Source organism: Ylistrum balloti, unplaced genomic scaffold, assembly GCF_031769215.1.
Source record: "Ylistrum balloti isolate Yb309-2 unplaced genomic scaffold, AGI_CSIRO_Ybal_v1 Utg369766, whole genome shotgun sequence".
Lineage (NCBI taxonomy): Eukaryota > Metazoa > Mollusca > Bivalvia > Pectinida > Pectinidae > Ylistrum > Ylistrum balloti.
The window spans coordinates 144,202-159,042 of record NW_026781962.1 but is presented as its reverse complement, the minus strand read 5'-3'; the positions used below and the strand labels follow the sequence as shown (position 1 = coordinate 159,042).

At 33.7% G+C, this 14,841-nt stretch overlaps 1 protein-coding gene across 1 annotated transcript in view; it reads left to right on the top strand.

Annotated features, from left to right (window-relative positions):
• Positions 1-1,806: 1,806 nt before the first annotated feature.
• The window catches only part of LOC132543807 (inositol polyphosphate 5-phosphatase OCRL-like), a 52,118-nt gene continuing 39,083 nt past the window's right edge, over positions 1,807-14,841 (top strand). The window contains exons 1-10 of the mRNA XM_060207326.1: positions 1,807-1,877; positions 3,525-3,625; positions 4,588-4,611; positions 5,126-5,233; positions 6,253-6,432; positions 9,015-9,201; positions 9,638-9,802; positions 10,931-11,038; positions 11,378-11,492; positions 12,021-12,084. Coding sequence (XP_060063309.1) covers positions 1,807-1,877; positions 3,525-3,625; positions 4,588-4,611; positions 5,126-5,233; positions 6,253-6,432; positions 9,015-9,201; positions 9,638-9,802; positions 10,931-11,038; positions 11,378-11,492; positions 12,021-12,084 — 1,123 coding nt within the window. The remainder of the gene's footprint in view (positions 1,878-3,524; positions 3,626-4,587; positions 4,612-5,125; positions 5,234-6,252; positions 6,433-9,014; positions 9,202-9,637; positions 9,803-10,930; positions 11,039-11,377; positions 11,493-12,020; positions 12,085-14,841) is intronic.

Below are 14,841 nucleotides of genomic sequence, written 5' to 3'. Positions count from 1 at the left end.
GAATTATAATTAAAGAACTGAGTTAGAACACCCAAATGAAATAAAGGGGATTTACCCAAAGAATTTTCGAAAACAAACACCCCGACCGTATCTATTGAAAATATATCCACTTCCTGTTTCCGTTCTGGTGCAGACGGTTTTGGTATGGTTGCGGAGGAGGGACACATATTTCTTCAAGTAACTGCCCGTCAAAGCAAAAGTGTGACAGCTATCTTAATGTTACAAATCTTCCTCTTAATAAGGCAGTTGAAAGTTTTTACCCAAATTGTTGTAATTGTCGATAATTAATGCGTCTCTGCATCATCGATATCATCACACTAAAAATGTAGCGAGCTGTGTTGATAAACACAAGTGATAAAAAGTGAAAATTCCTCCAATAAAATCGAATTTCTATATTTAGTTCTTCACGTCTTCCGGCGTTTGAAAATATTTACTATCACCCATCACATTTAAAAATAGATATATTTTGTAGCAGGAACTCATCGGCCAACAGAACATTTCATGAAGTGGTGTTTAAAAGTCATCTTCAAACTTTTTAATACAAGCCGAATCTAAAAGAATGTGTTGCTGAAGTGACAGCTGTTCTTCTTTTGGATGACTTGATTCAGTCTACAGTGTGTATTCCGTTTGATTGTACTGCTTCATCACCATGTCAACAAAGTTACATAAGAACTAAGACATAAGAAGAGGCTTGTGATACAACAAAAACTAACGATGTCATCAGATGCAGCGCTACCTCTGGTTCAAAAGAAACTAGACACGAGTGAAAAATGTGTTATAATATCCTTTTGAAAATATACTTGTGCACATGTGTTGACTGACTTTTAACACTTTACCGAGATGACTTCAGCAATGGATTAATAAGGCCAGATGAATGTCAGTATCAAGATAATTTATATTATGTAGCAATTTTTCAAGTCTAATGAAGATGATCAAACCTACTGCAAAACAAATAAATAGGAGAAAAAAAAGTAAAATTTGAATATGATTAATAAAAGACAATGTCGTTAAAGACTAAAAACAACACAATATGAAGTACAGTGTGTTTGAGAAATTCCTAAACTTTTCAATACCCTGTAACCAAAAGATTACAATTTGCTTTGAACATTTATTGCTAACTGAGTATGATTAACTGTAACAGAAACAAAATCAATTTAACTTGTATAACATACAATTGTAACAAAAATTATTCTCTTTAAATAAATGAAAATATATTCTGGAATCATTGAGTGTGGTCCAATCAGTTATTAAAAAATGTTATGTTTTAAATGAATGGGTTTAAAGCAAACAGTGATTATTGAGCATTAATAAAGAGGAAATAGCATAATGAACTTGGATATATTCTACAGTCAGTGATAACGCTTATAGTAAATTAAGCCACATTGTCACACACTTTTGCCAGATGAGAAAAGAGATATGACTCAACTTGTTTGTAGTTATCTTTTTGTTGTTTTTGTTTTTGTTTCATTATTCCATAAAGGAGTTAAACTTGTTTTCAAAAATGTTTCACATATAATACAGGCACAAATTCTTTCCAGTTTCTGATTTTAGGTGCACACTTTTTGCGTTTTGAGAGCTGCATATTAGATGCCCAAAGGCCATTGTAATGATATATGTAAAACTCAGCTGATAGGTCCTCTGTGTAAAATTTAAAACACTTTACCAAAGATCAATGATGGATTACTCAGTCTTAGCTATGAATTGTTGTCGTTTTTTTTTGCCTGATTATTTACTACTTTTAGATAAAAGATGTCTGCATATTTGTTAATTGTTATTCCTTAACTTACTCACTGTCTGAGAGGGAAGATGCTTCTTGGAAATTCCGAAGGCAAATTAGACCGTTATATTTGTTTGATTTCACGGAAGGGAGATCATGTGTAAGTATGTCTGTGCATTACTGTTGCGTATTATCATTTCTCCTCTACCCACCACCATATGAAAAGGATAGAGCCACAGTCGTATTTAATCTTTTACTGAAACAATAAGAAGACTGTGAGTATGTGAGTATTTTCTCAAATTATCTATTGACCCTTGTTTGCCTTTAATAATACAAGATTTCCTATTAAAACAGATCAACATTGGCATCTAAGTGTGATACTTAAAAAGTAAAGTTAAACATATAAATTATACCATTCAATAAGTGATGCTATAAGATGTGATGGACAAAATTTTATTGAAGTGGTCGAGTGCATTTTTAAACAAACAGATAATTTTTATAAGAATGAACAGTTGAAAATATAAGATATTGAACAGAGCCTATTTTAGAGGGAAAAAGATGCTGTTTTCTGGTAGTTGACTGTGACGACTCCTATATAAGTATATCCTTCCTGCCTACATGGAAAAATACACTGTTAGTTAAGTGTTGTGATCACTTTGTGTTTACCAGTGTTAATTTAAAATGATGACAGGAAATCCCAATCTGATACATGGTTTGTTTTCTCATCCTCTCTCTGTGTTATAGTTTCTAATCATTTATGACATTTACTACTTTTGATTGTATGACCTATATGTTATCATGTAGAACAAAAATTATGTATGAAGGACAAAGCTTTATAAAGTTAGTAAAACCAATCTTTATTGTGATAGAAAAACATGTTTACACTTCCTGGTAAACTAATGCTTTAAGATTTGTTTATGAATATTATGGTATATCTCGTAACTTTGTAATATTTTTTTATTAGGGAACCATCAAAGCAGTTTTTCATGTGCTAGTTCTACCAAATTCAAGCCTGTCACTGCATAAGTAAAATTGTTTCTTTTATATTTTCAAAATAAACTCTATTTAATCTTGAAAACAGCTTCATCACAAAAATAATCAGAGTTACAGTGATCTTCTCAGTTACAAAGTTTTTTTCTTTTGTTTTTTTTTTTATTATCTTTTGTTTCTTTTTTTTTTCCCAAATGGTTCAAATTATGTGGTTTCATCAAAAATGAAGTTAAAAGGGGTGTATTTTGCAGGGAATTCATAAAATTTGGCTAGTGTATTCATTTTTTTTGTTGATTTTTATTTTCCAGGTTTTATGACATCCTCCAAAATATCCCCCCCCCCACTTCCCTTTCTCTTTCTCTCTCTCTCTAAAAAATTTATCAAGCTGTACGGTATATAAGATGTGTCATATGATCAGTTTTTGGCTCAACTTCGTAGGAGGAGTGTTCCAAACCACTATTGTGTTTTACAAGAGTAATATGTGTCCATTTTACCTGTATGTATTAGTCAGTAAAAATGTATGCTATATCCAACAATAAGTTCATGCTTAATAGGACAACTCATAAACAACTTTTGGTCTGAAGATTTACAAAGAATTTCTACTTCATATTCCTCTAATAAGCCCACTTCCTGAGTTTGACCGTCGGTCCCTTTGCAGATTGCATAGGATGTAAATGGTTTGTATCAGCCGTTGTTCCTAGTGTATATAACAAAATCAAACATTTTGTCGTCACAAGAGAAATAAATCAAAATTATGTGGTGTTAATTTCAGTGTTTCTATGATTTTTGTAAATGTTCATTATTTATTACATTTCAGTATATTTATATACTCCTCCTCACGAGTTCCGTGTCTGATCGCAGATGATCTTTGTCTGGAGGCTGTTTTCCCTGTCGACAATAACCTACAGTATACAACAGGTAATGCCCTTACCAGGTAGTGTTGAGAATTTCCCAGACCAAAGTTATATCAAAGAGCAGGTTTCCCTTACATTCCCTCATTAGGCAATGGAAGACAGGTTTTCAAGTTTGAATTTTCAACAGTTGTTTCATACTTGTGCATCAGATTTGGTTAGAAGAACATCCTGATCAGGTGGTGTGTCATGTGGGTCACTGTGACCTCTGTTTGACCTTTCACTTTGATACTTGTCAAAGTGTGTAAAGTCTAGATTTCTGCATCAAGTCCTGGCAAAGATTTCATGAAATGACATCAACATTAGCATACTGGTACATCATCTTCCTGTCAATGAGTTCAGATGGCCTTAGTGAATCAGAACTTTATTGTGACTCTGGCCGGTTACCCTGTACTATCATATCTATCCAGTAGCTAATGGATGATAATAAGCCAATCCATATCAATTGCTGTAGAGCACAATCTAAAAGAGACTATTTCTTTGTCCTGTAACAAGCCCACCCCATATCTTATACTGTTCAATAGAATCACCAACAAACCTATCTCATTGTCCTGTAATAAGCCCACCCCATATCTTATACTGTTGAGTCACCCACAAACCTATCTCATTGTCCTGTAACAAGCCCACCCCATATCTTATACTGTTGAGTCACCCACAAACCTATCTCATTGTCCTGTAACAAGCCCACCCCATATCTTATACTGTTGAGTCACCCACAAACCTATCTCATTGTCCTGTAATAAGCCCACCCCATATCTTATACTGTTGAGTCACCCACAAACCTTTCTCGTCCTGTACAAGATTGTAGCACAATAATGAAAAATAATTGATTATGTTTTCAATTGCTTCTATCAAGGAAAAAAATGTTTTCAAAACAATGAGGATTGATTTATTTAGAAATTTAGAATTGATATTGTGAATTATAGAAGCTTGAAAATTTTATTTGATTTTGAATGATTTTATTTTCAGATGTGCCGAAGAAAGGACAAGGAGGTAAGATTGGATTTTTCTACAGTTCTAGTACTACGTAATAAACTCTGTCGCTCTCAACATGATCATCAATCGAAAATCTTACATTGGATGATTATCAAACTTGAAATTCAAATAGTAATTTCTGACTTCGCTATTTGTATATGGATACTTTTTACCGGTTTGTTGGTTTACTTGTTTTTTCTATGAGAGTGTTCTAGATGTTTATGTTGGTTTTAATTTTTAAGATAACATCATATTAAGAACACTTCATTGGGATTGAAATGATGTTTTCAGTATTGCTTTAACTCCGAATATGTATGAAAAAGTATTAGCAAGGTATTGAAATTCATAAGCAGTTTTCTTTGTTTGCGAAAAAGCCCTAGAATTATCTATACCTCATTCAATTAAATTCTTAGAAATTATGTTTGATAAAAATATTTGACTTCAATTTTATTTCTTTGAACATTGAGATTTTATCAACATCTTATAGGCAAATGAACCTCATCAACACTAAGACATATTGATTAATTTTCAGTGAAATGCCTACTTGGACTGCGAACTGTTGACAAAAACATTCATATAGAACTGAACAATGATGGATCAAGCCAGAAATTGTTCTTAGAATTAAAAAGAACATCAAGTGGTATGTCTATATATTGTACTGTTTATATATACACCTGTCTGAAAAGGGAGGTAACTGGAAAAGATGACCAAGAAAGGCTTCAAAATATTTCATAGACTGGTAGTTGTGTGATGTTTTATTTAAATTCACTTTTAAGGCCAAAATAAATTTTTTTTATTAAGATTACACTACATATAATGAAAAAAAATCATGGTTAGGGAATTTACCATCCTTTTTTGGCAATATTCTTCATATATATAATCAAGAATTGGGATTAATTTTAATAAAATTAAAACTATATATTTGAAAGGAAGGGTAAATTTTAGTGTTTTTTTTTTTTTTTTGCTCACTCATGAATAAAGGTTAAAGAAGCAATAAAAACAGATAAAATTCTCCAATGATGCTTGATTTCTTTATTGAAATAACACAAGAATTGCGATGTCTATCTGTATGTTTATACTATGTATTTAACAGTTATGTTATGAAATGTATACATATAAAGATAATTATATAAAGATTGATGTTCCAAGGTTCTATCTTTTTGTGTCTCTCTTTTTCTCTGTCCCTCTCTGGTACCCCACTTTGCATGGCAATTATACATAGATTTATTGGTGTACTTATTACATTATATATCCACATTTACAAAAATCACATGGTTTGCACAGGTGAGGATGTAAAATGGTATAAGTTTGAAGCAAGCATTTTAAAAAGTGTTTTTGTTGTTTTCTGTTGCCAGTCTCTGAACCAACCAAAACGATTTAATAATTTAAAGCTTAACCCTGTAGGTTTTTTTTTCTGCTTAATGTTATGTTATATACATATCCTTATTTTGATTTCAATAATTCTTTTGATGCAGCTGAGAACCTTACAGGCAAAATTTAATATCACGTCTTATTTACAAGTAATGAAAGCATAAAATTGATTTTTAGTGAGAAATTTTATATATGATACGGATTTTGAGGACACTAAAGAGAAATTTTGTTGATATATAATACACATACAGATCTTGTCATATAATTAAAAAAAAAAACCTATTTCAGCGTATTCAGTGACGTCATCCATGGGACTCCCATCTTCCTTCAGCTGGCTAGAGAAATACCAAACCCTTATACAAGGGTCACCTCCATCCCCTCAACCAAATGATAACCCTTTTGCTAATGATGTGTTTGACCCCTTAAGATACATGAATGTTGACCCGGCTCCCCCTGAAGCCGTGCCAGGTTGGTGCACACACAAAAAGATCTTTCATGGTGTGGCTTTGTGTATCTCTGTGTAGCCCTGCATGCTTTGTGAGACCTTCTCCTCAGTAACTATGTAATACATCTCTTTACCTCAATTCTGTATCCTTCCTTGTGTGAATTCTTTAAATTTGAATGTTGTAGTTTTTTTGTTTTAACAAAGCCATAATTTTGCAAAAGCGAAGAATTCGGGTTTTGAAGGAAGTTTTTTCCATAATTATTTGAAATATAGGTGCTGATCAATCTTGTGTCTTCTTTTGTAACTGTTGTGGAGACCTCTGTATTTTCATAAATACATTTCCAAAAATAGATATGAATTTTTTCATATTATTTATTTATCTAATTACTAGTATTCCTTTTTTCACTCTTTGTAATGAATCATGAAAATATTATGCATGCAAATTTACTAAGATTTCTTCTTTGAAGTTTAATCAGAAATGGAATTAACAGAATATTCACTTACATAGACAGAAGTCAGAACACTAATCTACTTATGAGTGTATCTCCATTAAAATTTGCTTATAATCTTAGCAGAATATGTTTCAGTTTGAGAAAAATGAAGAATTTCAAGACAAAAATATTTGAAAATTTCAATTCCTTTTTTTAATAAAATTAGAATGAATACTTTCACTCTGAAATCTAATGGATATTTCAGTATACAAATATGCGTGAGAGAAACAAATTTTAAATATGTTTTCTTGAATCTTAAACATTAACAAGGTCATTGACTGGATTAATATTTGTCTATATGTGACTCCTGAATATTCCAATTTCCTTGAATCAGAGACATGATTTGAAAAGTATTATTATTGATTAATTGAAATTATTGTTGACAAAATATGTTGGATATAACTTGCTCCATGCTCTTCGAAAACCAAAATTACTATTATAATGCTTTGACTGTTTTTTTTTTTTTTAAATCTACCAAATGATACTTGCATGTCCTGACATTATGTCCAATCAGAATGGTTATGATTAGACAGTTTTATGGAATTGGTTTGTTTTGTTTGGTCAATAATTAATATCTATTCTGTAGCATTGTTTATGTTGAACCTTGGACTGTTTAATGTATAACTTATATATCATATTTCCCAGGCATGTTTTTTTTGTGTGTGTGTATTTTTAACATATGAGAGTGACCTCCCTTGTATTGTCAGTTTTGTTTTGCGTGAATTGTGTAGGAACCCTTTAAAAAAACTAGTCTTACTTTACACACTCTAATATTTAGAATAGACTGTTTTGAAAGTACACATGAAAAATGAGAAGTGCGAGTGTGACACAAAGAGACCTATATATATTGTAGCTACAAGGCTAGTTTGCAAATATACAAATAGACCATGCACTGAAATGTATTTTTTTGCATAACCACATTTCTACATGTCTGGAGACTTTTATGTTTAATAGTATTGTTCAGTATGCTATCATCTTGAAAACATAAAATAAAGAAAAAAATGATAAATCAGCAAATAATTATCGACTTAATGTCTAGAATATATGATAATTTGTGTTGGAAGGTTTAATGAATCTTAGACAAAATGCAAAATAATTTGAATTCCAGTAAATAAATCATATTCTATATTCTTTCCTCAATTGAGTTATGTTTAAACTTGTTGTGATTAGCATGATGAGTGCATTACACCTAAATACCGTACTGCTGGTCATTTTCAAGGGTCAACATTTTCATGAATTCTTTCAAAAATGATTAAATCATTGTATAAGGAATTAGAATATTTCGATCTGGAGCTGATCATTAAAAAATTATCAAATTATCTTTTGAGAAATGAGAATTTCACAATATGGAGGTGAAATGTGTCTCATCATTTCACAAATTCAATTTTTGCTATCTCGTCAACACATCACAAAATAGCATAAAATATTATCCCCGCGAAAATAACCCACTGTACGGTATCCTGTTGTTTTAATGTTGATGTGATAAGAGCACCATTGATTGTTGTAGCAAAAGACAATGAATAAAGTCAATAAATAGTAAACACTATTTCTTTATAAAATTTCAACCAGAAATTATTAGTTTAATATCTGTGATTTTGCGTACGTGACAGCAAATGATATAAATGTACATCCAAATTTAACCATTACTATACATCAGATGTTTTGTCATCTTTGAGTTCATGTGTATATTTTGATGGTAAGTAGTTTTCTACCATCCATAGATTAATTATTATAATAAAAAAGACAAATTCTATATTTTACATGTTACAATTTCATTATACATACATTTTAGATGAGATCGTGAAATTGGGTAATGTATTTCATTGAAAGAAAATTTATAGTAAACTAGTATATGGGGGTTAAAAATAACTTGTGGTCATTTTGTTCACGCTAGGGTTAAATTCATTTAATAAGTAATTGTAGATAGTCATAAAAGGATACTGATTTTTACTTTTACAGATTGGTGTAAGGATTTGGTGGGGTGGGGTGGGGGGAGTCATGATTATATAAAAGATTTGGTTCTCTGATTATTTATTACCATATTACATAAGTGATCTTCTTTTGCTTCTGTCTGAATCATTTTCTGATATATAAGTTGTGAATTTGTATTTCAGCCAAGAAAATTGAGGCACCTACCTTTAATGCAGATAGAGATTCTGGAAGCTCTGGGGAGGGAACTACTTCAGGGGAGACAACTCCATTTGGTTTTGACAACAACTTCACAGACTCGATTGTAGTGGATGACACTCCAAGTAATCTAAGAAAATCTCTCAGCAAAGATTCACTCGACAATCTAGATCAGTAAGTCAAAGGAACTGAAAAATCGGATTTCTTTCCAATAACTCATTAAAAATAAACTCAAAATATAGAAAATAAAAAGAAGGAAAAAACATGTAACAAAGATCTTGTACTTGGACAAAAATGAACAAAATGGTGAATGATTTCAGCATTTGTCTTCTGGAGAATAGATATAGTAACTGAGTATACTGCTTTAATTTGAAAGTAACTGAACTGTTGGCATATATGTACCCTCCTCAAAAACTGGTTGGAATGTAGGAATGTATGTATTGTTCTGGATAAGAAATATTATCAAATAATTCTATATTGTGAAAGAAAAGCTTATTTTCATTTCCTGTGATCATTACAAATGATCTGTCTCTCAGTTGACGGTGCTAATCTAGAGTTTAGAAGTTGCAGTGTAGATAATTGTGTTTTGTTTTGTTTTGTATTGTAACAGATCTGACATGACAGACTCTTTGTCGAGGATCACTAACCAGCTAGGCCTGGGCGGGTCAGGAGTAGAACTGGTGGAGGGAATCAAACCAGCCACTGGACGAGAGAACATTGTGCGACACTTGATGAACCAACGAGAGGAAGAATTTACCCACAAGGAAACTCTCAAGTAATAACAAAGAAAAAGATTGTCAAAAAATATCCTGGAGATTTGCTTATTGTCGTTTATCTGTCATGCCATATTCAGAAGCTATTTACTGAGGGATGGGGCCCAATGGAAAAAATCTATCAATTTCTGTTAATTCTATCTTGTTCTTCAGGAATTGCAGGCTATGGTCCTAATTTTATATGAAGCATGCTTTGATGAAATTAAATCAGTTTTATGTAAACAGTGGATCTCAGCCCCTGGGGCTGGAGGGGTGGGACTTAATAGAAGAAATTGAGGAAATTCTTTCAAATCCTACTCCTTCTGTAGGATGATTGAGTTTTGCCCATATTTGGTGTGAAGCATTTTTGATGAAGTGGAATCAGTTTTGTATAAACGTTTGGTCTCATCTTTCTCAGATAGAGGGGCGGGGTCCAGGAGAGAAATTAGGACAAATTTTAAAAAATTCTTCTTCTTATGTAGGAGTACTTTGATTCTGTCTCAATATGGTAAACAACATGCTTGAGTGAAGGGGATCTTTGTAAGAACAATAGATTTGGCCCTCTGGGAAGGACGTGATGGGATGGGGCCTAATAGTGGAAATAGAGCAAATTCTTTAAAATCCTTCTGCTGTTGTAATGCTTCAGTTTTGTCCAGAATTGATCTGAAGCATTTTTGGTGAAGAAAACTTAGTTTTGTACAAACAGTGCATCTAATCCTCTCTTTGGGAGGAGGGGCAGGGCAAATTAGGTCAAGTGTTTTAGGTACTTTTCCTTTAGTTAAAATCTTTTTACAATTTTACAGGCCCTATGGGCCTCTTCTTGTCACAGTTTTATTCCATTATCAAACAGTAGCAAAAAATTACAATTTTTACAGTACTTTTATTTCAATTTGTTGTTTACGGTGGATGATTAATGGTCATTTTACAAATGTAGGCTTAATAAGGATGTTGATATTTGACTATTGCGAAAATTTGAGAAAAAAAAATGTCCAGATGGTCCTTGGTTAAAATATCTATTGTTCAAGTGAATGTTTTAAGGGTTTTTCCTTTTTTTTTCTCAGAGAAAATTGAAATACTTGTTTAGGCAGCTGAATAAAGTTCTTCCCATAAGATATTACTTGATATTAAGAGAAGGTTTCATTAATTTACAGAGTGTTTTGTGGGACATGGAATGTGAATGGTCAGTCACCTGTCACCGGTCCATCACTGAGAAAATGGCTTGATGTGGACAAGGAATGTCCAGATATATTTGCTATTGGGTAATTTATTGTGTGAGATGAAAATATGAATTTTGCAACATCTGATGTCACCTCGAATAATCTTGTATGATATTTGATGAATAAGTATTTGTGAACAACCTTATCTGGCAATAAGCCTGGGCCTGGTATTAAGACCAGCTTTTAATGGTGCTATATATTGTAAACTTATTACTCATCTTAATGGTATGTCCATTGATAAGCCCATCCCCTGATATTAAGTAAGTAGGAATGTGTTATACCCCCTCCGCTTATAGAGTAATAAAGTTTGTGTAACACAATTTAGTTTTGATTTATGAACTTTTCCATTTTTTATTTTGATAAATATACCTTGTTTCCTAGTTTTCAAGAATTGGACCTGAGTAACCAAGCATATATATTCAGTGATTCTGCCAAAGAGACAGAATGGCTAACTGCGGTACGAAAAAGTTTACCAGCAAAAACTCTGTACAAAAAGGTAAGATGAACAAGGAAATCATTAAACAAAGAGTCATTAATATCAAAGGAAATTGTAAGATTGTCACGTTGTAGCAATTGTTGATTTTCATAGGTTTACGCACACCTAGAAATAAAATTTCAAGAAGAGGATGTCACAAAACATTATCATTAAATTTCTATAACCGCATGCCTTAAGAGAACAGATAAGGATATTTTCAAACATACACTGGTCTTGTAAGTAGGTTTTTAGTTATATGCCAGTGGTCTCTGTGTGTCCTATGTTCATTTGACCCTCAGATACAGGTATAACTTATGTAACAGTGTTGTTTAAGCAGGAACTTTTTATATACAGTCGAACCTCGTTATCCCAAACTCTTTGGGACCATGGAAAAACTTCAAGATAAAATATTCAATTTATGTGGGTTGGAATGTTTTCGTGTAAAGTTAGGCATGGAACTGAGGAAATACTTCAAATTAAATGGGGTCTTTGAGTTAATGAGGTTCGACCTGTGGCCTTTATAGCAGATTTTCTTATTTTGTAATTTAGAGTTTCTGTTCTGATTCTAGTAAAAATAGCTATTTGCTTTTTCATATAGTTCAGAACAGCAGAAGTTAGTTAGTCACCCAATACTTTCAGGTGTACATAGTCACCCTATACTTTCAGGTGTACTTAGTCACCCTATACTTTCAGGTTTATTTAGTCACCCTATACTTTCAGGTGTAGTTAGTCACCCTATACTTTCAGGTGTACTTAGTCACCCTGTACATTCAGGTGTAGTTAGTCACACTGTACTTTCAGGTGTACTTAGTCACCCAATACTTTCAGGTGTACATAGTCACCCTATACTTTCAGGTGTAGTTAGTCACACTGTACTTTCAGGTGTACTTAGTCACCCTATACTTTCAGGTGTAGTTAGTCACCCTATACTTTCAGGTGTACTTAGTCACCCTGTACATTCATGTGTACTAAGTCACACTGTACTTTCAGGTGTAGTTAGTCACCCTACACTTTAGTTGTAGATAGTCACCCTATACTTTCAGGTGTAGTTAGTCGCCCTGTACGTTCAGGTGTAGTTAGTCACCCTGTACTTTCAGGTGTAGTTAGTCACCCTGTACTTTCAGGTGTAGTTAGTCACCCTGTACTTTCAGGTGTAGTTAGTCACCCTATACTTTTAGGTGTACTTAGTCACCCTATACTTTCAGGTGTAGTTAGTCACCCAATACTTTCAGGTGTACATAGTCACCCTATACTTACTGATGTACTTAGTCACCCTATACTTACTGAGGTACTTAGTCACCCTATACTTTCAGGTGTAGTTAGTCACCCTATACTTACTGGTGTACTTAGTCACCCTATACTTTTAGGTGTAGTTAGTCGCCCTGTACGTTCAGGTGTAGTTAGTCACCCTGTACTTTCAGGTGTAGTTATTCACCCTGTACTTTCAGGTGTAGTTAGTCACCCTACACTTTAGTTGTAGATAGTCACCCTATACTTTCAGGTGTAGTTAGTCGCCCTGTACGTTCAGGTGTAGTTAGTCACCCTGTACTTTCAGGTGTAGTTAGTCACCCTATACTTTCAGGTGTAGTTAGTCACCCTATACTTTCAGGTGTACTTTCAGGTGTACTAGTCACCCTATACTTTACAGGTGTACTTAGTCACCCTATACTTTCGGGTGTACTTAGTCACCCTATATTTACAGGTGTACTTAGTCACCCTATACTTTCAGGGTGTACTTAGTCACCCTATACTTTCAGGTGTACTTAGTCACCCTATACTTTTAGGTGTACTTAGTCACCCTATACTTTCAGGTGTACTTAGTCACCCTATACTTTCAGGTGTACTTAGTCACCCTGTACTTTCAGGTGTAGTTAGTCACCCTGTACTTTCAGGTGTAGTTAGTCACCCTGTACTTTCAGGTGTAGTTAGTCACCCTATACTTTCAGGTGTACTTAGTCACCGTATACTTTCAGGTGTAGTTAGTCACCCTATACTTTCAGGTGTACTTAGTCACCCTGTACATTCAGGTGTACTTAGTCACTGTATACTTTCAGGTGTAGTTAGTCACCCTGTACTTTCAGGTGTAGTTAGTCACCCTGTACTTTAAGGTGTAGTTAGTCACCCTGTACTTTCAGGTGTACTTACTTTCAGTCTTTCAGGTGTACTTTCCCTATACTTAGTGTACTTAGTCACCCTATACTTTCAGGTGTAGTTAGTCACCCTATACTTTCAGGTGTAGTTAGTCACCCTATACTTTCAGGTGTAGTTAGTCACCCTATACTTTCAGGTGTACTTAGTCACCCTGTACCCTATACTTTCAGGTGTAGTTAGTCACCCTATACTTACTGATGTACTTAGACACCCTATAATTTCAGGTGTAGATAGTCAACATATACTTAGGTGTACTTAGTCACCCTATATTTACAGGTGTAGTTAGTCACCCTGTACTTACTTATGTACTTAGTCACCCTATACTTACAGGTGTAGTGTGTACTTAGTCACCCTATACTGTACTTAGTCACCCTATACTTACAGATGTACTTAGTCACCCTATACTTACTGAGGTACTTAGTCACCCTATACTTTCAGGTGTAGTTAGTCACCCTATACTTACTGGTGTACTTAGTCACCCTATACTTTTAGGTGTACTTAGTCACCCTATACTTTCAGATGTACTTAGTTGCCCCATACTTTCAGGTGTAGTTAGTCACAATATACTTTCAGGTGTAGTTAGTCACCCTATACTTACTGGTGTACTTAGTCACCCTATACTTTCAGGTGTACTTAGTCACCCTATACTTTCAGGTGTAGTTAGTTAGTCACCCTATACTTTCAGGTGTAGTTAGTCACCCTATACTTTCAGGTGTACAGTCACCCTATACTTTTAGTGTACTCAGTCACCCTATACTTACTAATGTACTTAGTCACCCTATACTTACTAATGTACTTAGTCACCCTATACTTTCAAGTGTAGTTAGTCAACCTATACTTACTGGTGTACTTAGTCACCCTATACTTTTAGGTGTACTTAGTCACCCTATACTTTCAGGTGTAGTTAGTCACCCTGTACTTTCAGGTGTAGTTAGTCACCCTGTACTTTCAGGTGTAGTTAGTCACCCTGTACTTTCAGGTGTAGTTAGTCACCCTGTACTTTAAGGTGTAGTTAGTCACCCTGTACTTTCAGGTGTAGTTAGTCACTCTGTACTTTCAGGTGTACTTAGTCACCCTATACTTTTAGGTGTACTTAGTCACCCTATACTTACTGATGTACTTAGTCACCCTATACTTACTGAGGTACTTAGTCACCCTATACTTTCAGGTGTAGTTAGTCACCCTATACTTACTGGTGTACTTAGTCACCCTATACTTT